Below are 25739 nucleotides of genomic sequence, written 5' to 3'. Positions count from 1 at the left end.
GGGAGCTCTCCATGAAACTAGTGATTTATAAAAACTTTTTTCTTTTTTTCGAATTGCAAGTAGCCAGGGATCGCTTCCCTTTATCATCTTCCAATACAGTCACTTCAGCAGGAAACAGTTGAAATGGGGTCTGGCCTCATGTTATGCTTTGAGGTCCAGCAATGTATACATTAGACTTTATCAAAGATGCATAATAGGAGGCTGGGTGTAGCAAAAACCTAAGGAATCTAACCCACTAACCAGACTCACCAAGTGTCATACATACATATCACAGATGAAAGGAAGATTAGAACTGGCCCTTTACCTATGGTTTGGAGCAAGAGAAAGAAGCTTTCAAAGTTTTTCCTTTCTCCCATCTCGGCATGCAGTCCCATGAACATGATAATAATTAGCATTTGCGAAAGGTTTTATCAACTATTGACATAAGGAAGTGCACATCCACTTAGTGGTGACCTCCAACACCCCCAGTAAGTCCAGGACCCTAAATTATATGCTCCTGTGCTATGGCACTCACCAAATGGACAAAAGAAAGGAGCAGTGTCATGCGATGAGGTGGGAGGTTTTTCAAACCCTTAGAATTAAGTACGTGTGGGGTCTGTTTTGATTTGTAGAAGGGGAAAAAGGTCCCCTAACAGATGGTTATGATAAAAGGACCCAAAAGTCAAGGTACTTTTCAAACCCAATAGGCCACTGACATTACTTTCAAAACTATGACATCATGGTTACAGCCACAGAAAGGGTGGAAAAAACAGCAAAGGAGAAAAAAAGGAATTAGGCAGAGTGTCTCAATGAGCACATGTGGGCTATGTATGCCCCTATCTTTTGCTGGCTCTTTTAAGGACATTTGTCTAAGCGACCATGATTGTGAGGCCTCTTTCCTGCTCACACTAGAGGCTGGAGCGGAGGTGGGAAAAGATTAACTGGGAGAAGGATTTGATGCACATTTGACAGGTGGACTGATTTCTTCCCTGGGCTCAAGGGTTTTAAAAACCTGCTTGCAAGACTGGGTTCCTGTTCTTAACAGTGGAGATGGTAAGAGATTTCCAACCCTGATTTTACAATGCTCTAGGGTATATCCAATTATTACTATGTATGCATTTAAAATTCTGAAAGCCAAATTAATTTAAATTCCTCTTCACCCCAAAAGCAAATCTAATTCAAAAGCTTTTTCTCAGCTGTCATCCTAGTCTACCTTTCTGAAAGATTTGCTTCTCCTTCTTGGAGGCACCTCCTGCCTGGCTCAGAGACACTACTTTTCTGATGGTTCGAGTCTAACCATTCGGCTTCCGCGGCGGCTCTTCCCGGTCGTGGGGGGATCGTTAGGAATTCTGTACAACTCTTTCTTACGCCTGTTCCTCCTTCCGGCCCCCTTCTCAGCCCCCACTCCCAAGCCCCTCAGGGACTCCTCTCTTCTTGAGATTTCCCATCCCAGCCTGTAAGAGCTTTGGGGGATGAAACTGCCGGAGGGCAGGCCGGGCTGAGGCCCAGCAGTGGTGTCTCAAGGAAAACCAGGACTTAGACAAGGGGATAAATCCATCATGGCTTCATGGTTCATGATGAGTTGAGCTGGGTCTAAGCGTGTGACATGCATTATGGGTTTAATCCTCACACAGCCTCCCTGAAAATCCGTGATTATACCCATTTTCCACACATGAGAAGATTTAAGCTCAGGCAGGCCAAGGCCACGCCGAGGCAGGCTGAGCTGTGAACTCGCACCAGTGCATTCTCCGTCTGAAGCGGGAGATTGTGCCTTGTGTTTCTGGAAGCACTGCAGAGCTGTGGGGTTCGCTTCTTTAGTGGGCCAGTGGGAGGCCAGATCAGCGGTTCCACTTCCAGCTCGACAGTTCAGTGCCACACAGTCTTGGCAGAGGGCCCTGCCCTGCCATGCCTGGCTTTTCCCAGGAAGACAGGGGGTGTGTGTGAGCTCCTTACTCTTACGCCTGCCTGGCTGGAAGGCGGTGGCTCGTCCCAGGACTGTGCCATCTGTGGAGGGACCAGGGCCTTCGGATTCTTATGTGGCAAACTATGTGCATCGGGTCAGAGGAAACCAGTCTGCTGAGAGACCAAACATTTGAGCACAAGGCTGTCACAGAAAGTCCTGGATCTGAGAGATGGGGGAAGAGGATGGAGACCTGCATGATTCTGTCTTTAGATCAGCAAGGCGCTCATGGCATCTCTGTTGAAGGGGACCACGGGGCAGCAGGGGCTGGGGGAGCTTCAAACCCTCTCCTTGAGCATTTCAAAGTCTCCTTGAATATTGCCCCCTTTCCCCACAAATCCAATTCCACACCTCCAACTACTTCACAGAAACAACATATTTGGTGGCCTTTTAGTCCTAGCCTGTTCTTGCTGTTTCCTACTGAGTACCTAGTATTGTCAGGCAGGTTTGGAGCACTGGGGTGAAGCTGAATGTGGAAATAGCCACAGGGCTTCATTTATTCATCATATCTTTCTCAACAGGGGCCGGCCCTGAGACGGTAGGCATGGAGCTTGCATCTAGCCTGGGCTACTCACTCCCAAGGCCCACACAGAAGCAGACCAAGCTAGGTGGATGCCCTGCGAGGTTAGGCGAGGCCTGAGCCGCTGTGCTGGAGGAGAAGCAATCAAAAGGACTAGAAGCTTTGGGTGCATACGTGTGTGTACACAGGTGTGTGCATGCGCATGCACCCGAGAGTCACTTACCCCAGGTGGATGGTGGTGGTGGAGAGTGGGGTGTGGGCAGAGAGAGCAAAGAGAGCACAGGACTCTGTGATGACTCCCAGCTGGGTCTCATCCTGCACGCTGCTGTTTACACGTGCGACCTGATTCCTACCAGAACCCAGGGAGTTAAACATGAAACTACCCTTGAAACCGAAACCAATTATCCATGCAATTTATTAAGTAACGGCAGTTTCTGGGCCTTATTAAAATAAATGTTTAGTGTATTTTCTTATCCTCTGACGTTCACTTCTTCACTTGTCAGCACCCGCTGGCAGCAGCTGGAGTAATCTCACCAATTTTGCTGTATGTGCAAATCAATTTGATCTCCCCCCCAAAGATAAAAATCAGTAAAGTGATTAAGTTACAATTAAGGCATGTCATTGAAAGCACAGACAACACGAAAAGGCCGAAGAGGAATTGCCTTGAGGTCACCAGTGACTTCTTCCTGACCAAGTGAAATGATTCCCTGCCCCACCCCCACCCTTATTCTCTTTGCCTGCTCTATTGTATGTGCCACCGTGGGTGGATCCACAAGCCTCCTCCAGCTTGAAATTCTCTCCTCTTCTGGCTCCCATATGATATCTGTGGGCAAGGCTCTTCTCTTTTCACCATACTGACTCCCTCACAATCAGCCCATCCATGCATCCATCCATCCATGCATCCATGCATCCATTCATGCATCCATCCATCCACGCATGCAACAGGTGTTTAATGACTCAATGTACAAGGCACTGGGAAAAACAACAATATTTACTTATGTCTGTTTTTGACAGTTTTAAGAAATGCTGTTGCATATGTTATTTCATTAAATTATCACTGTAACCATATGAGATTGCTGTGAATATTCCCATTTTATTGATGAGGAAACAGGCAGGTTTTATTGATGAGGAAACAGTTCTGTGATTTATTTAAAACAGCATAGCCAGCAGGTGGCAGAGTCTGGACATGAATTCAGGTTTTCATCCCGTTAAGAATGCATAATGGTCCTCTCCCATAGAGTGGTCGGGGATAATTTCTTGACTAGTCTCACTGTTCCTAAATATATATCGTAATCCAGTCAACACATGCTTTTTAACACTGTGCCAGGCTCAAAGGGATGCAGAAGCTGGGTGCCTGCCCTCACAAAGCTTGTGGTGTGGCTGGGGAGACAGACATCGAATATATGTTCACACAACAAATACTTGGTTTTCAATGCATGAGAATTAGGGAAGTCTCCCCAGAGGGACAAGTAGTCACTACAATATATTCTTAAGGATGAGCCAGAGTTAGCTTTGGGAAGAGAGGATGAAAGAAAATCATACAGACAGCGAGGAGGAAAGCATGTGCAAGGGCTCTGTGGCAGGAAGACCCACTGGGCTGAAATTTTGAAGGCCAGTGTGACTGGCACATGCAGAGTGAAAGGGAGCCTGGCACTGGAAGTGGTGCAGACCACACAAGACTTTGCAGCAGCCATGACAGTGATTTTTTTTTTTTTTTTTTTTTTTTTTTTTTTTTTTTTTAGCTTAGGAGGAATGGGAAGCCATAAGTCGAGAGAATGACATGGTTAACTCTGATTCTGATTCTGACTTCAGTGGGCAGAATGGGTTGTAGAGGAGCGAGAGTGGAAGCAGGGCAAACGGCTGAAAGGCTCTGGCAGTTGTCCAGGTGAGAAGTGATGGTAGCTTGGGCCAGGGTGGTGGTGGTGGAAATGGAGAGAAGACCCCCACAGGTGCCCCCTATGCTGCTCCAGCCCATTTTCTCACTAGACCCTGCCACCAGAGTGTGCTCACGAATTTGCAGTACATGGAAGCTTGTCCACACTTCAGGGCTGTGCTGGAGTCTCTCCCAGGAAGCCTTCTCCAGACAATGCCAGTCCCCCGAGGTCTCTCAGAAGTTGTGCATGTCTTCTGCACTGCCCATCCTCACACCTGATGCTTCTCTATGGCTCTGGTCCACTCCTGGAGATGCCTTCATTTCTCTTGTTGTCTTGCTTTCTCCCTTTGGAAAGTAAATGCTTTGTTGGCATTTGCTGAATGGTATCAACAGGGCTCCTTTGGAAATTACATTTGTAAATGATTACTCATGCCAATTGCCTTTTTCTCCCCCTAAATTAAACATTGGCTGCTTATATCTGTCTTCATGATCTTGTTCTATCAAAACATATGTTCCAAATTTTCCATTATTTCCTCAATTCTTTTCCACATTTCTCCTAGTAGAAAGCAGTTTCAGGAGAAATGGAGAAGGGGGTGGGGTGAGGGCACGAGTGTAATTAAACAGGGGCTGTCTGACCAGAATTCCTATAGCTTTTAATGGGGTATTTGATTAATCCTTTCCACAGGCGCCATTATTCATGCCTTGATGGAATCTCATTTTATAGCTCTTAATACATGGACCCAATTTATCCACATCACATTGTATTCTAATACTTGTCATCCAAGTTATTAGCTATCTCCTTCTCAGTGTAAAATCATCAGCAAGTTTGATTAGCTTATTCCCTCGGGATGATGGGGAGATAAGAACAGACACAGCACAATATGACCACCATGGTTCTACCTCCTCAAAAGGGGACTGTGACACTGTGTCTATTTATGGAGCCAGGGTAGCCAAAATAAGCCTCTGCCCCTGTGGAAGGATCTCTGGCGCTGGGGAGCCTTGGACACAAAGGGATGACTGCTGTCGCTCCTGGTGGGGCCAAGCCATCATCCAGAATGGGATCATTTACAAACAGTGGGGTTCCCCACCCTGCTGTTTCCTAACAGCCCTGCCCTTCCTGAAAGTACATCCCGGAAGCTCCTCTTTATTCCAGGATCACTTCTGCCTTCAATCTCTGTTCTTTCTCCACTGGAGACCCAGCAAATCAGACAATATAAAGGAAATGCACAGTGCTGATTATTGCCCTCTCCAGCATGGAATTGGCTGTAAGGAACCAGTCCCTTCTGCCTCTTCTCTAGAACCAAATTTCAGCCTTGGGACTTATTGGCGGCTTCAGCCCCTAGCACGAAGGGGAAAAGAGGCTTGTATGACCCTATACAACGGTGGGCTCAAAGCCCACGGAGAGTTTCCAACGTCTCTTCCTCTACCCAACTACCTAGTTTCAGTCCAACTAGGCCAAACCCTCTCACTGCCCCAAGGGCCACAGCCCCCTTCATCTTTTCACCAAAAACTCATCAATAATTCTCATGCTTTTCTGAGCGTGGCAAGAGAAAGGTGAGAAAGAGGCTCAGCCCCTGTGGTGTCAAGAGGTAGAGCCTAATTGCCCTCCCAATATGTGTAGGCTGGATTCAGCAATTCATCTCTGATGAACAGAATAGGGGGAAGTGACAGTGTGTCACTTGTGAGACCAGGCCATGAAAGGCCTTTGACTGTGGTCCCCTCTGTTTCAGGTTTGTGGCTCTGAGGAAAGTTCACTGCTATATCGTGAGCAGCCCCATGGAGAGGCCCAAGTTCCTGCGAGTGAGAAAGTGAGGCCTCTAGCCTACAGCCACGAGAGGAGTCATCTTGGGAAGCAGGCCCACCAACTCCAGTCAGGCCTTCAGATGACAGCTACAGGGCACCTTCAGGCGACTCAGAGACAGAACTGCAGAACCAAGCTGCTCCCCAACCTTGCCCGCAGAAGCTACACAATACAATACAGATATTTGGTGTTTTGGGCTACTAAATGTTGGGACCACTTGTTATGCGGCAATAAATTATTGATACAGTCTCCTTGCTCCAGGGGAAGGTCTCCTTTGCCCCCGAGGCTCCACTTCATCTTCTCTTTCTGGTTAGAGCACCTGGTATCCCTGCAGTCCCTGTGGTAACCCACTCCTGCCTCTACTGCATGCTCACACAGTCCTCAAAGGACTCCTTCCTGAGACAAGGGGACAGAGAGGCTCTCTGAGGCCTCGGTTTGGAATTCCAGCTGTCTGCCTGCCATCTCAGAATGACATCTGGCATTAGGAGAATGACTTTTTGCAGAAGGCATGAGACTCCCTCTTGTTTCTGAACCCTGGGACCTAGTGACTTCAGTTAGGGCCCAGGGCCAGCAGAGAAACACTGCAAACAACACGCTGCCTTCGGTACCCTTCTTGCTCAGCTGCAGCTTTTGCAGAAGGTCATGTCTCATTTCCGCTTTGCACCCAAGTGCATCTGACACTAGGTGGGCATTCCAAAACTGGCTCAGAGGTTGCCAGGCACACTGCAATCCCGCACCCCTGCTGGCTGTGTCCTGCCAGCACAGACACCATTGAGAAGGAAGTGAGGATGAAATGCTCATTTCATTTCTCTCCCAATCGCATGAGGAATAAAATGTTTGTTTTGATTAAAAAAGAAGAAAAACCAAACAGGCTGCTTTTCTATCATTTCTCTCCCAATCGCATGAGGAATAAAATGTTTGTTTTGATTAAAAAAGAAGAAAAACCAAACAGGCTGCTTTTCTATCAGTTCAAATCCTAGTCATTAAAAAAAATCCATCTCAGTTCTATGGGTGGTGAGGTCAGAAAATTATAGAAGTCAATGTCTTGGAAGGGGCTAGCATTATGGTACAGGGGGTGAAGTTGCCACCTACAATGTAGGAGTCCCACATGGGTGCCGGTTCATGTCCTGGCTGCTCCACTTCTGACCCAGATCCCTAACAGCCTGGGAAAAACAGCAGAAGATGGCCCTGATGTTTGGGCCCCTGCTACCCACATGGGAGACCTGGATGAATCTCCTGGCTCCTGGCTTCAGCCTGGTCCAGCCCTGGCTATTGGGGTCATCTGGGGAGTGAACCAGCAGATGGAAGAGATGCTCTGTGTCCCCTCCCTCCCTTTTAAAATAAAAAATCTTTTTTTTTTTTTTTTTTTTAAAGAATTCTCTTGGAAGGCTTGGAAAAGATACAAAGGCAATGGATCTAAGAAGTGGTTCTCACAGCACAGTCCTTGGGGCACCAGTGTCAGCATCCCCCTTGCTAGAAAGGGAATGTTCTCGGGTCTCACCTTGGACTACTGAGTCAGGTACTCCAGGGGGTGGCAACGCTATCTGTCTTAACAGCGGATTCTCGTGCATGGCCACAGGTTGCATATCACTGACACAAAAGGTTAAACATCTCAATCACTGCTTCTTAAGACAGTGATGGAGTGCTCCTATTTGTGGGAAGGAACGCCTTCCTCATGGAGCTCCCTGCCCTTTCCTCCCTGGGCTTATTACAAAGCTTGAAAAGAGCACAGGCCTCGGAAGACGCAAGTTCAAGGAATGGAAATCATTCTTCATATGCAGGTAACGCTTTTCAGTGGACAGGAGAGGCACACCAAAATTGGCTTTTTTCCTCCCAAGAATGACCATACTCTTAAAAAAGTCACCATTCTAAAGTAAGTTTAATATATCATATACAGCTGGCTCAGCCTTTTACACTTAAAAGATTACATGGTTCCACCATGAATGAAAAGCAGGATTACTTCAAAGACTCATGTGGGTATGTACCCGTCTTTAAGGAACAAACTATTCTGTTACTCCACCACCTTCCACGAAGTGGGAGTTTCCCCTTTTCTCATCTGCAGGTCGAAGTCAGAATAGCTGATGTGTTCCCTGCGCTTCCCATGGCGGGGCTTGGGGCCAGCTCCCTGCTCATTCAATCCTTCTCTGGTGTTGTACAGGACATGCAGCAACAAACATGGTCTGAAGGGGAAGGCCAGAGGCTGGGAGAGGAGGAACAGGAACCCACACCCATGCCTTTACCTCAGATGAGTTAACCTTCCATACTATCTTCTCAGCCTCACTGAGTCATTCTGCTCTCATTAAAAATACTGGGAAAACAGAAAAGGTTTCGAGTGTGAAACCACTGGCTACAGCATGAACTGGAGGACTCACTTCTAAATTTTAGAGTTCATGCTAGACTGTTCCCTCAACACTGTAGATACTGAAGGGCTGGTCCTAAGTTTCTTATAGCCATGGGTATTAGTGGGCTGTCTGAGAATCTGACTCAGTCTCAACAGAGACCACTTGAAGATGATGATCCACATTTTCTCCCTTATCCGGGTATCTCAATGATGCTCACTGACTCACTGTAATGCTATCAGGGCAGATGATTTCCCTGTGGTTGGGATGAGCTTGAGTTGATCCAGCCCAGCTTGGGCCCTTGTGCCTGTGGGAGCTGGTTAATCTGGCAGCTGTAGGGATGGCGGATGTCACTGGTGGCCACAGAAGAAATCAAAGCTTTCTGGCAGAACCAGCAACACACTGGCAACACAACACACTGGGCAATGGCCACACAGGCCTCACCTTCATTCTCAGGGGTGTCACAGGTCACTCATGTTTTGGCAACCTGATCACAAAGCCTCTTTGCCTATTTGACCTCTAGGGATAACCTGGTATCTTTAGGTACACGTAACAGAAATCTAAAGTCCAAGTGGGCTGTGGAGTAAACCCTGCAAGTATCTTTCAAGCCCCAGAGAAAAGCACCGAAAATGCATCTGCCTTTCACCTTGACTCTTGGTAATCAAGGCTTTGTAGAACGGAAACTCCAGCCCCTCTCTATTTTTAATTCTGGGATGCTTGTTGTCTTTTGCTGAGACACTGATTTGATTAGTAGCACTCTTTGGAACTACACACACGAAATGCTGAGCACACAAATGTATGATTCATTTCAGAATTCTGAGCCGAGAACCCCACCTATCAGGGGCACACTGGCGGCCGGGAGATTCTGAGAAAGTACTTCCTGCATATAAATGGGACACGTGATGAAAAAATCGCTCATGGGTATACTCCGGATGCCAGAGACCACCCCGCTGTGCTCTCCACCCTGGAGAAGTGACGGCTCTGCAGGAAACCACTGGGATTAGGCGATCCTGCGTTTGGACACCCACATGCCACCTCATTTATCTACCTGTGACAGGGACAGAGCTGGAAGAGAATCAAAAGATGACAAATTGCTTCTGGTTTTAAAGGAGCTGTTCAGGCTGGGTGTACGCCCAGGGGGAACCAGGTTTCATGCCAGGAGCCATCACTTCCTCCTGTTCTAAGGCCACATTTTGGCAAACAGCAGCTAGCAGATGACTGCTGTCTCCTTTCACCAGCAAATGGAAAGACGCTCGCTCAGAAGCCTGAAACCCAGTCTTTCTGAAGACGCGTGCAGCGGGGAACAGAGCTGCCCACACACTGCAGGGAGGCAGCACACAGACAGGAAGCGAGAGCTCCACATGACAGGGATTCTTCCCTTGTAGAGGCTGACAGATAACGGGCATGGCTCTGCAGCATTCCAGAGTAGAGCCAGACAGCATTGGCCAGCAGGTCGGGGAAGGCTGACTCATGTGACACAAGCTGCCCCAAACTCCCAGGATGCTTGCCACTGGAACCTGCTTTTGTGGACCCAGAACCTCCAGGCTGTCAACTTTCCTGGAGGCAGGAAGCAGACACATCAGAGTTTCAAGACAGTCCATACCTCTTTATGCACCAGCCAATGGTTCAGCCACCACTGTTTCTCACTCTAGCTCTGACCCTTCTTCCTCCTTTCTAACCAGTGGCACCTCTCCGGGAAAGACTGTGTAATTCACGGTCAACCTGTTCAGTCCTCTGGGGAAGAGTTTCCCCAACGAATCCTGTTTGGATTTCTTTTATGCAATGTGCTGGAATCTACAAGGCCAGACGAGGCTCTCATGCACTGCAGTCCTGTTCACTTACATTATCCTCCTGACAACAGCTATGAAACACTGGATCAGTATCTCTTATCCAAAATGCTTAGCACCAGAAGTGTTTTGGATTTGGGATCCTGGAATACTTGCATCTACATAATATGGAACCTTGGGGATGGGAATCAAATCTAAATATGAAACTTATTTATGTTTCCTATGTACTTTTTACATATAACCAAAAGGTAATTTTATATAGTATTTTTTTAAAAAATGTTTTATTTATTTGAATGGCAAAATCTCTCTCTCTCTCACACACACACACACACACACACATCCATCAGTTGTTTCACTTCCTAAATGTCAGCCACAGCCAGGGCTGGGTGAAGTCAAAGCCAGGAGCCAGGAACTCCACCCAGGTCTCCTGCACCAGGGGCAGGGGCCCAAGCACTGGAACCATTAGCTGCTGCCCCCGGGGCGTGCCCCAGCAGAAAGCTGGAGCAGGAGCAGAGTCAGGACTGAACACCAGGCATCCGTGAGCTGCTGTGCCGCAACACTTTGTGTACTAAACCACGCTCATAGGTGTGGATTTGTCCACTGTGGTGCCATGTTGGTGCTCATGGAGTTTCCGATTTGGGGGCATTCTGGACTTGGGGGATCTTCGGATCCGGAGTGTGCACCCTGTACTATCATTATCCCCATTTTGTAAATGAAGAAACTGAGGCACAGAGAAATTGAGGGGTTGGCAGAAGGTCACACAGCAAGTTAGTAGCAGGGCTACAATGGAGACCAGGCAGCTTGGCTCCAGGCCTGGCTCTTTCCTAACCACCTGGCTGCCTCTCCTGTGTGAACACTCCCTCACATACAGAAGCTGACACCCATGTGGGCACTGGTTCTTTCTCCAGCCCGATCCTCTGCCATTCAGAGCCTTGCAGAGCAAAAAGAAGACACTCATCTCCAACCTCCTGTCTATTATTCCTAAAGCCAGGCTAGATGCCCAAATGCTTATTTGTGCGTGTTTGCTTTGAACATTCCAGCGTGTTGTCCAAGACTGCTTCATAGATGGTGTCTCTGTTCTCCTTCCTTAGCCAAGCACCTGGCCCCCTCCTCTCAAACCGCCTGTCTCTGGCTGCGCTCCTGCTGTGGGCGACTGATGTTCCCTGCCTAACCTCATTATACATGTCAGCTAAAAACTCCTATTTTCCACGTGGTTGTGAGGCATATTTATAGCACAAGTCACATGCCAAGGCATTTTTAAATTTATAATTTCTTAATAGCAACTTTGGAGCATAACCACCATACCCATTCCACAGATGGACAAACAGAGGCAGGAGGCCACAAAAAGGTTACAAGGGAGTCCTCAAATTGCTAGGTATCTTGAGTCACTTTTATACAAATCTTTCTACAGATTGCTTCCTCTCAGCTTCCGATTAAATGTATGTGTGGCTTGGGGATGGGAGATTTTATCAGGATAAAGTAGTTTCTGAATAGGGATTTTGGCTCTTGGAATACTAACCAGCAAATGTAAACTCTGGGTGCAGGGACACTAGTGTTCAGCTTTCTGCCCAGATCCGTGTGCAGTAGTAGGCTGGCGTGCATGAGGTACACACTTGGAAAATTCTCTCATCACCCCTTGTAACTAGTCAGAACACTGAACTGATCTATCCTCATGCAGAACACAGCCAACTGCTCTCCTCATCTGCTGAAATGAGCGTAACTTTTGTTCTGATGGAATCTTCTGGCCAGGAAATGAAAGGGGAGACCAGACCTGGAAGCAGATGGAATAATCTTCCCTCAGAGTCAAGACTGTACGACTGTTTTCAAATAGTTATTATTGAAAGCTCAGATCCCACGAGGAGGAGAAAGGAGAAAATGGAGCGGGTGTTTGGGGCATGTAAGTCTGGGTACAGAAACTGCAAAGGATGGAAGTTTTCTATAGGTAAATCTGCCTTCTGTACTGGGTGCTTTTTTGTGCTGCACTGTGCATTTTTCCCTCTGGAGTCTCTGTTCATGGAAAATACCTAGGGGGAGGAGGGAAAAGTCGAGTCCTGAGGGTTTTTTAATTTTATTTTTTACAGAATTATTTATATGAAAATCCAAGAGGGAGGGGGAGAGGGAGGGGGAGAGAGAGACAGAGAGAGAGAGATCTTTGATCTTCTGGTTCACTCCCCAAATGGCAGCAACAGCAGGGACTGCGCTAAGCTCAAGCCAGGAACCTGTAGCTTCATCTGGATCTCCCAGGTGGATGCCAGGGGCCCAAGCACTTGGGCCATCTTCTGCTGCTTTCCCACATGCATTAGCAGGGAGCTGGATTGGAAGTGGAGCTGCTGGGGACTTGAGCCAGTACCCATATGGGATGCCTGCACAGCAGGCACTGCTTTAACCCATTGCACCATCATGCCGGCCCCTGGAGTCCTGAGTTCCAATCTCAGCTCCGCTGCACTCAGTTGTGCGACCTTAGGCAAGCCTATGAAATCAGCGCCCACCTGTACCTTACTGAGTTGTTAGGAAAATCAAAACAAGTGAGCTAACAGAATGCACTTTGTCAACAGCAAGATGCTGTGGAGATGTCAGACGTGATCAACCTTGAAAGGCAGCAGCGAGCACAGAGAGAAGCTCTGGACTGTGGTTTCAAAGGAATCATCGTCCAGAGAGACGCTGCTGGCAAGTGGCCTTTGGGGAGTGATCACAGAGGAGAGGCTACGTCACAGCGTGCGGAAGCAGGCGACAGCACGCTGTCTCACATGCTCAGAACCTCTACTCCCGTGTGCCTGGGGCAGTCAATTGGTGGGAAAGGAACTGAGGCTGAGACGAAGCCTGAGTGTAGGGCAGAACTGAGAGATCTCCCAGGCAAGATGGTCTCTCTTGTCCCGTTTGCACATGTGTTTTGCCTCCTCCCAGCAGCAGGGAATAAAGAGCCTGGACTAAGGGAAGGCTGGTGGAAAGCACGTATGTCTCTGAGCTTCTGAAGAGTGGATTCTTGGAGATTTACAACCTGGGCATTGTTTGTTTGTTTTTTTCTTTATGCTCCCAATTAGTCTCAATTTCCCTAGGTGACACTATCTTCTCCCCAGGAGGAATCATACCCCTCTATGTTTCCTGCATCAGATTACCACCTCCAAAATATTTCCTTGATCCCTGTCAGTGAACTCCTGCCACCAGCTAAATCTTCTAACAGCTCCCGACATTCAGGGCAAATGGCAGCCTTTAGCAGGACCTGAACTTGAAATTGTTACAAGTGCTTTGCGCGGCCGGCGCCGTGGCTCAATAGGCTAATCCTCCACCTTGCGGCGCCGGCACACCGGGTTCTAGTCCCGGTTGGGGCACCGGATTCTGTCCCGGTTGCCCCTCTTCCAGGCCAGCTCTCTGCTATGGCCAGGGAGTGCAGTGGAGGATGGCCCAGGTGCTTGGGCCCTGCACCCTATGGGAGACCAGGAAAAGCACCTGGATCCTGGCTCCTGCCATCGGATCAGCACGGTGCGCCGGCTGCAGCGGCGGCCATTGGAGGGTGAACCAACGGCAAAGGAAGACCTTTCTCTCTCTGTCTCTCTCTCTCACTGTCCACTCCGCCTGTCAAAAACAAAAACAAAAAAAAACAAGTGCTTTGCGCCATATTCACAATGCACTGCAGAATCACTGCCCGGATCAGGGGGTGACTGGGGGATGCCTGTAGAGCAGGAACAGAATATTTGGGGCCAGTGACAAGATGGGGCCAGCGTGGGAATTTCCCCTTTAAACAGTTCCAGCAAAAACCTGCCTGAGACAATTCCATATTCATAAACGGAGGGCAGAGGCGGTGTTTCTGCCCCGCCAAGAGCAATAGCTATCTATCATGGCAAACGACTGAAACAGTTGTACGCACACCGCTTCACCCGGTGCTGTAAATTACAGTACACAGATTACACTGAAGCCTAATGCTGCCCTTGAGCTTCAACAGCTGAGTCCTATAAATGGATACCCGTTAAGAGAGATTCTTTTTCCTGGTTACTATTTAAAAGTGTATCTCTATTAAAAGCCTGTCTTAAACATAAATTACCAGGAAGCCCGCCCCTAGGCCCGGGCAGGCTCTTCCTCAGGGCCCTGACTCACTGGAGTCACATGTAAATGACACAGTGACGGGCCCAAGTCTTGAAGTGTGTGCTGGGCTGACCTCAAGAGGGATCTCGCAGTGTGAACGCGGAAGGAGCACTCACTTTTCGCCAAGCCCACCCTACCTGGGCTGGGGTGGGGAAGAGAGGCCTCTGCCAGGACTTAAGGAGACCTTCAGAATTAATATGATCCTGAACCCCAAATCACCCCAAAGGGGAAGCTCCTCCCGGCATCTCCTGTTCTGGGAAATACCAAGTACAATTCCCGTGCCAGCTGAACAACGAAACAAATATTATTAAGAAGAAAACCCCAAATAACTTAGAATGGATGGCACACAGAATCAGGCTCTATTGATCAAACTGCATGGACAGAGGGTTTATAAGTTCTGTCCACAAGTGGCATGAGGGGAGGCGTGGAAAACCAGGATACGGCAAGGGCATGGCTCTTCAGCTTGTGCAGTGGCCACTGAGGAGCTGAGAACATGGCCAAAGTCCCAGTTTTCCTAGCTGAATTTTATTCTCAGACTCCTGCTCCCCAAAGTTAGATCTGTGGACCAAAAGCCCCAGCGTTGCCCTGGAGCAGTTTGTTCGCGCATTAAAGTCTGAGATGGAGGGGACAGGTAAGCAGGTAGGAACTCATAACAAATGACACATCTGATTCACAAAAACAGGCCCTAACAGTGAGCCACAGGACTCTGAGTTCTTGTCGAATCCTACTCCAGAACACTTTCAGCAACTCAAGGGATGGGTTTTACAAGCTGTGAGTGAATGTGTCATTCTGAACGTGAGAGATGCCCCCAGAGTACGTAAAGCAGAATTGGCTTGCAAAAGCTCCTACAAAGCCCACATCTCATGAATCAGTCGGGGTGCCTGGGATTCCCCTCGGAATCAGTAGCCTGGGAAAGGATAGCTGGTGTCTTGGGCTTTGGTTTCAATTCTCTGTTGTAACTGCCAGTGGGGGAAAGTATGCAAAGGCCTGTTGTTTGAGAGGATGGAGATCCTGGATAACTTCAGTCATTACTAGAAAAAAAAAAAAACAACTATGGTTAAGTATGCAGGTGAAAAACTTAGTGGTAGTCACCGAATAGATTTGAATTAAAAATGATCACAGCCAAGATAGTAGACGGAAAGATGGGGAGAGGGTCAGGAAAGTTTGTTCATCTAACGGAAGGAAGAAGAGGAGGACAAAGAAGGGAATAGAATGCAAGGCAAATAGAAATACGCCAGAAAAGAGGAAAATAAGTTCAAACGTAAAAGCTAAGCACAATAACTGTAAATGAATAAAACTCATGTCTTAAGACATTATTAACTGGACTTATTAAAAGCCAGTTATATATTGCTTACAAGAGACACCTGCAACAAAATGACACAGAAAAGTTGAAAATAAAAGAACAGAAAGAGATCAATGAGGAAAATACTTACTGGCCAACAGAAAACTGGGTGGCAAAGTTGATCAAGATAAAATAGGATCAAAGGCAAAAGCATTAATAGGTACAAGAATGCTACCATTAAGAAGACATGGCAATCAAATTTATATGCACCCAGTTGCACAGCCTTAAAACTATAAAGCAAAAGCTGTCAGAGTTACAGGAGAGAATGACACACTTACAACCATCATAGGAGATTTAAAACTACTTTCTCAGAAACTACAGGGTAAGCAGATAAAGAATGATGAGGATAAACAAGATTTGAGCACAATAAACAATATATAGATGGAATTCTGTGCCCCAAAAAGATTATATAAATTTTCCAATCGCACATGAGACATTTACAAAAACTGCACACTAACTAGACAGAAAGGAAGTATCAAATGTCAAAAAAAAAAAAAAGGATAACTTACAATGAACATTCTCTGACCACTATACATTAAACTAGAAATCACAAAGAAAACAACAGTAAGGCGAGCCCTTTCGCCACCCTTTGTTTTTGAAAATGAAAACCACACTTCTAAATTACTATTTGGCAGCTGGGGGAGTTTTATCTACATGTGGCCTGGTTGCTATGGGACCAGGTTAATTTACATGACATTTATCAAGGGGATCACAAGAAACAGGAAACTCTCAGACCATTATAGCTTCATTATTTTGTACTTTGAACTAAACTCTAAACCAGAGGGATGGGTGAAATACCTGACTCCCAGAAGGAGATAAGGGACGTGCATAGTGAAGGAGGACTAGCTGTGCAGCTACAGAAACTGTTCCTGGCATATTCCCTAGCCCCTGCACTGCTCTGCCTCACCCTGCCATCTCTCGCTGCTTACTACTGCTGGTTGGCTGAACAGACTGTCCTTGAAGTGCTCCTGGTACCTGGCAGGAGGTGCTATTCAATTGATGGGGCATTACAGTTACAATTAAAAGCATTCTGGAATTGAGAAAATACTAAAGTTCAGTTTGTATGGGGCCTTCTGCCTGCTCACGGTCAGGACCAGGAACGTCTGAGAAGTGAGTGGGTACGGCTACACAGGAGCAACACGGGGAACATGTAGGGGCAGGTGTCTTGGGAGCAGAGAACACCCTTTCTAAGAAGTCCCCCAAAACAAAACCAAAACCAGATGACAGTTTCTTCCCTAGACTGTGCTGATGGCCCCAAAACAATCCCTGGGCCAGCTGAATAATGAGGCAAATATGCACTAGGGTAAGCTTGATTCACATGTACTCGGAGACAGTGCCACTATCAGGATGACACTCCAGAGGTGACAGGAATGCAGGTTACTGCAATGGAGGTCAGGCTGGGCTGGCTCCAGTGCAATGTTCTTATTAATGGGTATACAGCAACATGCCGTGGTCATGGTTACCTACATGTTTAGGAAGGTTACGTGCTGGGGGAAGGCAGTCACTCACAGCAATGAGCATAAAACCATGGCCACAACACATGCTAAGCCACACTCGTCCTATAAAAATGCACTTCTGGAGAAGTCTTAAGAATTTGAAGAAATAATTCAGGGAGAGAAAAGCAAAGTATCTATGATGCTTACGAACAAACAAATAACACAGCTAGCCAGAAACCAAGCTTCAGACAGAAATCTGTGGTCTTTTGGAGAGGCTCTCAGGGACCCAGCTCTTGGAGAGAATGCTCTGAGAGCCTGTTGCAAAGGACACTCACAATGGTGCGGTGTTGCAGCACAGGTGGAGTGAGGTGCTGGCATCAGGGGGTGGTGTGAAAACGGTGTCTCATCAGTGTCACCCCGGAAAGCCTTCCTGCTTACAGTGCACGTGGTCTGGGGGATCGTGAACTTTGTCCACGGCCAGTTTCTCCTCCTGGGCTAGAAACAATCTTTGCTTCTCTGCTCAGACAGCACATGAAGGAGTAGGGTTGTGCTGGGGCCACGTTATTAGGGGAAAAAACCGCATCATTATTATTGCTGCTGTTGCCCAGGGTGCATGGTTGAAGTTGGAGAAAAGAGATGAGAATCCAACGTGAACTAGGCACATTTCTGGTTCCAACTGCAGGATCTCTTGGTTCTGTAAGATGCTGATAGCTACTATGGGGCTCTGGGAGGGGAGTGTGGCACGGTTGGCCAAGGCGATGTGCTCGCCGAGTTCTGACTCACTACTCCAGAGAAGGAGCACTGTTTTGGCAGTGCTGCTCTACTCATTGCTCGGGATGGGGAGGATTCCAAAATGACCTTTGCAATCAGCGCGGGCAACATTCTTGACTAGGATTTAAATAAAGCGATGACTGTTCCTCTAATTCGCCTCGGTCGATACAGCTCTGTGGGATGGAATAGAGCGGCCTGCACCGCAAAGCCATGCCAGCGATGAGTCAGAAGCTGGGGGTCATGTTACAGTGAGATCCCTCCAGAAAGCCGCTGCGGTCAGGGGTGAAAGCCGCGGCCTGCTGGCCACTCACTGAGGATGGATGTTCTCCCGCAGCAGCCTTGCCCAGTGAGTTTGAGCAGGGACGGCCATTCTCTTCAAGCAGTCAGGTCCTCCCAAATGGCCGCACCTGCTCACATGTGGAACTGGGCTGATTCACTACTGGCAAGCTGGTTTCCTCCCTCGCTGGCTTCCTCCCTCCTATCTCCAAGATTTTTTTTTTTTAAGTATATTGAGCACCAACTTTTGAGATCTGGCACTCACAACGTTAACTCAGGGAATCTACTGGTGAGCATGACAGGGCTCCTGGCTCTTTGAAACTTCTTGTCTGCTGTGTGTGTGTCAGTGTGTGTTTTCTTTCTTTTTTTTTGGGGGGGGGGTGGTTGGGGAGAAGAGGGAGAGAGAGGACATAAGCATTTGCAATAGCTACCATATTGCCATATTGGTGAATCAGAAGGTTCCCTGAGCACTTGGATTTGGGATTGGAGGAGTCCTTCCGTCTGTCCACCTACTTGTGAGTATCCACAGAAAGTTGGCAGATGTCCTCTGTGCTGGACTTAGGGGTGCAGAGGGCACAGTCAGAGCCCTCAGAGCCTGCCCAGGGCGCACAGGTGACTCTGCTGTACAGTTACTGCACAGGAAAAGGATGCAGGGGCAGAGACATCAGCTCACAACTTGGCTGGGGGCAGCTGAGCTCTACACAAATGCAGATAAACCACTTGGGGCTCTGCCTGCCTACAGAGGTCTACCAGTGATGTAAAAATGAAGTCAGCTGCACTTGGAAAAAATCCCAAGACATAACTAAAATGGCTATTTTCTATGTAAACAGCCTTCGGGGCCGGGGCCGTGGCTCACTTGGTTAATCCTCCGCCTGTGGCACCGGCATCCCGTATGGGCGCCGGGTTCTAGTCCCAGTTGCTCCTCTTCCAGTCCAGCTCTGCTGTGGCCCGGGAAGGCAGTGGAGGATGGCCCAAATGCCTGGGCCCCTGCACCCGTATGGGAAACCAGGAAGAAGCACCTGGCTCCTGGCTTCGGATAGCTGTAGCTCCGGCCATAGCGGCCATCTGGGGGGTGAACCAACGGAAGGAAGACCTTTCTCTCTCTCTCTCACTAACTCTGTCAAACACACACACACACACACACCACCACCACCAACAACAACAACAAAAACAAAAACAGCCTTCAGGTGGCCAATATAACAATCTCTAGAAGCCAGAGTGAACTTCTAAAAATGTAAACCAGATAATGTCTTTCTCTAACTGAATTCCCTTCACAGTCTCTCACAGCCCAAACTCTGGCTTCTGGCCTTCCAACTCTGCCCACTGCTTGGAAGCCCTTAAACATGCCAGCTTTTGCTCTTATCCCACTCTCTGCCAGGTCACTCTTGTGTCAGCTCTTCACACGGTTTGATCACTATTTGTTTATGCCATTTGAGAAACCAGGATGTGAACTTCAAGGGAGACAGTCCCCTATCCATCTTTTTCACTTCTATCTGCAGCACCAGAACATTGCCTGGAGTATAGCAAGTGTTCAGTAAACATTAAAATAAAATAAAAGAATGAATCAAAACCATGAGATTCTGAAGAAGGATACTATAAAAGATTTGGCTTTCAAAAAATAGGTTTATAAGTAAAGCTTTTTAAGATTAAAGATGAATTCAATAATCCTAAAGTTATACAGTTCCTGTTAATGGGTTTGGGCCATAATCCTGAAAGATACAATCCTAAATGTTAAAATCCTGAATGAGGAAATCCTGAAAGATCAAAATCCAGAAAATACAATTCTAGAAACAGATTTTTTAAAAAAGAGATTTTATTTATTTGAAAGACAGTGTTAGAGAGAGAGAGAGAGAAAATATCTTCCATCCACTGGTTCACTCCCCAAATGGTCATAATGGCCAGGGCTGGGACAGGCCAAAACCACAAGTTGGAACCGCATCTGGGTCTCTCATGTGAGTGCAGAGGCCCAAAGACTTGGGCCATCTTTTGCTGCCTTCCCAGGCACATTAGCAGGGAGCTGAACTGGAAACAGAACAACCAGGAGTTGAACTGGCACCCACGTGGGATGCTGGCATTGCAGGTGGCAGCTTAGTCTCCTGTGCCATAATGCTGCCCTAAGAAAAAGTCTTTTAAAAAGGCATTTATTTACATATTATAAAGTGATTTGGGGGAGCCGGCACTGTGGCATAGTGGGTAAAGCCACCACCTGCAGTGCCAGCATCCAATATGGGTGCCAGTTCAGGTCCGGGCTATTCTACTTCCAGTCCAGCTCTCTGCTATGGCCTGGGAAAGCAGAAGACAGCTCAAGTCCTTGGGCTCCTGTGCCCATGTAGGAGACCTGGAGGAAGCTCTTGGCTCCTGGCTTTGGATGGGTACAGCTCTGGCCATTTCAGCCAATTGCAGAGTGAACCAGCAGATGGAGGACCTCTCTCTCGCTTGCTCTCTCTCTGCCGATCTCTGCCTCTCTCTGCCTCTCCTTCTCTCTCTGTGTAACTCTGACTTTCAAATAAATAAATATTTTAAAAAAATGATTTGGAAATCATAAAAACATAAAAGAACACGTTGTAGGTCACTTTAGACAATAAAGTGGCAACAACAATACATATTTTTACAAGCACAAACACTCAGGTACACTAGCCACAGTCACATTGGCCATAACAGCTATGATCAGAAAACTGTACTCACAAAGAAACAGATCAGAAAGTGAAGTGTATAACTGCACAGAGCTATGATTAGTAACTGCACACCAAGGTTTATCAGTGTGGTCACCTGAAATACCGTGATGGACAATCCAAGTCTTTGGACAAGACTGATCATAAACCAAGATAGGTCCACAGTGCATAAGCAGCTGCCCAAAAAGCCAAAGTCTTTCCCAAATGCAGATGTACCAAAAGGTCAACTCTTCCTTTAAGGAAGATGTTTCACTGATTTTATGAACATACAATGCTTACACACAGTTAGTACTGCGATAATGCATTTTTGTGGAGTCAAATTTGCAGGAAAGAAAAATCACAAAATACCACCATACAAAACTAGTTTGAACTCTCTGAAAGTCTTTATACAATTATATGTCCAATACTGAAAACAGTGTAAAGTGAAACACATAGCATGGTGAATTGTAAAAAATAATGCTGACGGGCAGGTATTGTGGTGCAGCAGGTAAAACTGCCACTTGAGATGCCAACATCCCATTTCGAGTGCTGGTTTAAGTCCCAGCTACTCCACTTTCAATCCAGAAGGCAGCAGATGATAGCTAAAGCACTTGGGTCTTTGTAACCCACATAGGAGACCCAGATGAAGCTCCTGGTGTTTGGCTTCAGCCTGGCCCAGATCTGGCTGTTGCGCCATTTGGGGAGTGAACAAGTGGATGGAAGGGGTCTCTCTCTCTCTCTGTGTATTTTTCTCTCTCCCTCTATCACTCTTTCAATAAACAGATCTTTAAAATAATGCTGGCAATTTAAAGTACTGGGAAATGCTAAAAGAAGAAGAAGAAGAAGAAAAAAACAACACCCCCCACCCCAAAACTAGAAAGAAAATCTGACATGTGAAGAAATGCATTACAGGGACAGATTAGGCGCCATTGAGCAGAGGTGTCTCCAGGAGCCCAATCATTACATGTACTTTGAAGTCTTGCACTGTGATGAGGAGCTGCTTTTTCTCTTGTAGGGAATGGCTCTCTTTGGAGAACATGTTCACATGGTGCTACTCTTCTTGAGTTGTAGTTTATGGGATTTGACCTTTCAGGATTTCAACATTTGGGACTTTAATTTGTTGAGATTTCAGTGTTCGGGGTTATGGCATTCAAGACTGTGTCTTTTAAGGATTATGATGGGCACCATCTACTTATCTACCTCTAAGTTTAAACCAGTGCTCTTCTGTAAGTTTATTTGCAGCACACAAACATGCTGAGCACATAGTTAAGTGCTCAATGGTATATTAGCGTTATCATTATTGTTGTTTTCATCTTCCATTAGTGGAATAAAAATAGGAGCCAGGGTTAGGACCAGGTTAAACTGCTATGCTCTATACTCAGTATTAACAATAATTTAAGTGAGCTCAAATATAATTTGAAGCTCTACTTGTAGATCTTCTCAGTTATAATGCTTGACTTTAAGAGATAACCACTTGTTCATCAGTCAGTGCATCATTCCTTTCCTTACGGGTTTTCTTAAGATCTGTTGTAAAATGGCATTTACTAAGGATGACGGAAGGATGGAACAAGCAGGCACTGTTTCTGATTACAAAAAAATCTAAAAGCAGAGCAGGCACTGTGGTGCAGCAGGTCAGGCTGTCACTTGGGATGCCTGCATCCCATGTGAGAATGGCTCGTTTGAGTTCTAGCAACTCCATGCTTCTCATCCAGCTTCCTGCTAATCTGTCTGAAAGGAAGTAGATGATGGGTTCCTGACACTCACTTGGGAAAACCTGGATGGTGTTCCAAGCTCCTGGCTTCAGCCTGGCTTACCAAGCTGTTTTGGGCATTTGGGGAGTGAACCAGAAGAAGGAAGATCGATCTCTCTCTCTCTCTCTCTCATTCTCTCTCCATTTCTCCCTGTAATTCTGCCTTTCAAGTAAAGAAATATATTTTTTTAAAGATTTATTTGAAAGAGTTATAGAGAGGAAGAAAGAGAGGTCTTCCATTCACTGGTTCACTTTCCAAATGGCCGCAATGGCCGGAGCTGGGCTGATCCGAAGCCATACGCCAGAAGCTTCTTCCAGGTCTCCCAAGCAGGTGCAGGGACCCAAAGATGTGGGCCATCTTCCACTGCTTTCCCAGGCCATAGCAGAGTTGGATCAGAAGTGAAACAGCTGGGATTCAAACCGGCCCCTACACAGATGCCGGCACTGCAGGCGGTGGCTTTACCCGCTACGCCACAGTGCTGGCCCCAATAAATCTTAAAAAAAAAAAAAAAAAAAAGTCCAGAAGATATATCAGTTCCAGGAGTTAATTGGGGATCAGGGATACACTGACCAAATTAAAGTTTAAGAAATCCTCCTAGCAGTGTAAAGTTTCACAGATTCCCATGCTCTTGCCACATCTCATTAATTAATGCTGTCAGACTTGACACAGAATATATTCGAGACCAAGTTTCTCTAAATATTTTATACTTCTTTAGTGTAAAAAAAAATCTAGTCTCATAAAAGACAACTAAGAACACTGCAAATTTAATCTCAACAAACAAATTCAACTTAATTGACAAAAACCCGCAAGCCCTGAGCTGCGGCAATCAACACCTTCAGAAGGGAAGTCCCGGCAGGGTAATTAGCTCATGATGATACCCCTGATGACCCACGAAGCCCAGGGGAAACTGATGTGGGAGGGACTGACTTTCCCTAGGGCTTGGAGGCACAAATGGTTAGTTTCTTCCTTAACCAGAGGTCACCTGGAGATAGACAGAAGCCAATGAACAATTGCAGGGCGTCTTAGAACCTCATTAATTAGGCTCCCATGTGTAGTACTGCTAGGCTGTGTGACTCTTGGTACCCAACCAGTATTGGCATGTGGATGCACTCAGGAGTGAGATGCCAGCCAGGACACGCCATGCCGAGCTCCAGGACTGAGTGGCTGTCACTCATTTATTTTGCTGCTCAGCCTTTCTGCTTTAGCTCACAGGCCATTAAATTCTACTGCATCCCCATCAACATGCAAAACAGCCACTTGAAGGGCATTCAAAAATATAATCAGAAAAGGGAATAAAAACCCTCTCCGAGAAAGAGGGGAGAAAATTGGAGTCCTCTCTTGTTGACTGAATGACATTCTTTCCAGTTGCAGTGATAGCTAAGGATTATCTCTGACTGAGGGGTAGGCTGAGTTTGGTTCTCTGTATGGCTCGCGGCTTCAAGGACAAGTGCCAAATGTGGCCGAAAAATCTGTAGGATCTGTGTCGATGGAAGCACTGTTTCTTTAGCCTTTTTAAAATGTTTATTTTGAGATGGAAAGGACGCAGTGATGGACTTGTGTGAGATGGCTTGTTTATGCTTTGCATCTGCCTGTGATGAGGAAATGACCCTGAAGGCCAGCCCTGTGCAAGTTGGAGCAGTCAACTTTCTACAACTGCTGTGAGTCTGTGGAAGTGATGAGCATTTCTGGGTGCGCGCGCGAACACACACACACATACACACACATACACAAACTGTACTCTGGAAAAAGTTGAAAAACAAAGAATCATGGAAAATGTCACAAGCAGAGTGCGTTATATTTTACAGCAGTGGTTTTCAATCAGGGGTGCTTTCGCCCCCTACAGAACACTGGCAAGGCCTGGAAGATTCTTTTGGTTGTTGAGTCTAGGGACAGGTGGGGGCTGCTATTGGTATGGAGGAGGGCAGAGGCAGGGGAAGCTGCTCAGCAAGCTACAGTAACATCCAGGACAGGCCCCACCACAAAGAACTACCTGCCTCAAATGTCCAGCGGCGGCCCTTTTGAGAAGCCCTGCTCTATGGCAGACGATTATGTAAACATACTCGCGTAGGGAGATAAGGACAGAAAGACATTCTACCTACTCCTTTCATTTAGGCAAATAATACAACTTCATAAATGTTTGACCCAATTACAATCTGGACCTACTTATTTTTTATCTTTAATTATAATATTTCAAATGGATCAAAAACATGGAATTGCTAAAAGCAATAAAATCCATTTCCCATTACAGATGCCCTGAACCTCCGAGTTTTCGCCTTACAGATAGCCTGTGCACATACACATGGGCAGCATCCCCCAGCCCTGGGATTCTGTCTTGAAGAAGTGGCCACAGTACTACCTGGGATGAGGCCAGGAGACACCAGCAAATGACACAGAAAGAAAAGTCACAAATGGTCCCCTTTCACCTCGTAGTAACCACAAGTGAAAACCCTTTGGGTAAGATTTCATTGTAAATCTCCATAGCTTCCCATTCAGTTAATGAGAGTGTAAATTTTCTCTTAAAGCAAACTTCACCCCACCACTGAGGTTCCCATATGCAAAAGCTTCCTTCATCATCCTGACAACCTTATGATGCTCATTTTAAGAATAAGGAAACACAAACTTAAGACAGGAAAGTGACCTGCCTAAGATCACACTACTAACAAGGGACAGAACTGGAATTTGAATCTAGTAAGATGGATCAGAGAGGCTTCACTCAATCACTAGACTCTGGCCTCCAGTCAATATGACAGGCCATGACTGGGATGGACAGAGATGCCTTCTGGGTGCAATCAGGACTCCAAGGTGAGGCTCTTTGTTTCCCCTTTCTGCAACTGTCCCTTAGCCTTAACAACCTACCCTAAGCAGCTTTAAATATTAATTTGCTTTTATTTTAAAGAGAGACAGAGACAGACTGACAGAGATATGTCCCATCTGCTGGTTCACTTCCCAAATGCCTGAACAGATGGGGCCAGGCTGGGCTGAGCCAAAGCTAGGAGCCTGTAACTAAATGTAGGCCTCAAACACGGATGGCAGGGAGCCAAGCCCTTGAGCCATCACCTGCCACCACCAGCAGGAAGCTGGAATCAGAAGTGGAGCTGGGACAGGGCACTCCAATATGGATGTGTCTTAACAGCTATGCCAAAGAACTTAATTCTTCAAAATCCCAGCTTTTC

The 25739-nt window shown here is 46.8% G+C and overlaps 1 protein-coding gene across 19 annotated transcripts in view; it reads right to left on the bottom strand.

Annotated features, from left to right (window-relative positions):
• The window catches only part of ATXN7L1 (ataxin 7 like 1), a 283217-nt gene that overhangs the window by 149880 nt on the left and 107598 nt on the right, over positions 1–25739 (bottom strand). Inside the window, exon 4 of one of the 19 annotated variants that reach the window (XM_051848841.2) lies at positions 3433–4677. The exons of the other annotated variants lie outside the window; for them this stretch is intronic. Coding sequence (XP_051704801.1) covers positions 4619–4677 — 59 coding nt within the window. The 3' untranslated portion in view covers positions 3433–4618. Of the gene's footprint in view, positions 1–3432; positions 4678–25739 lie in introns of those variants that run through there. 19 annotated transcript variants of the gene reach the window in all.

The sequence above is a fragment of the Oryctolagus cuniculus genome, chromosome 3 (genome assembly GCF_964237555.1).
Source record: "Oryctolagus cuniculus chromosome 3, mOryCun1.1, whole genome shotgun sequence".
Lineage (NCBI taxonomy): Eukaryota > Metazoa > Chordata > Mammalia > Lagomorpha > Leporidae > Oryctolagus > Oryctolagus cuniculus.
This window is presented reverse-complemented; position numbering and strand designations above follow the sequence as displayed.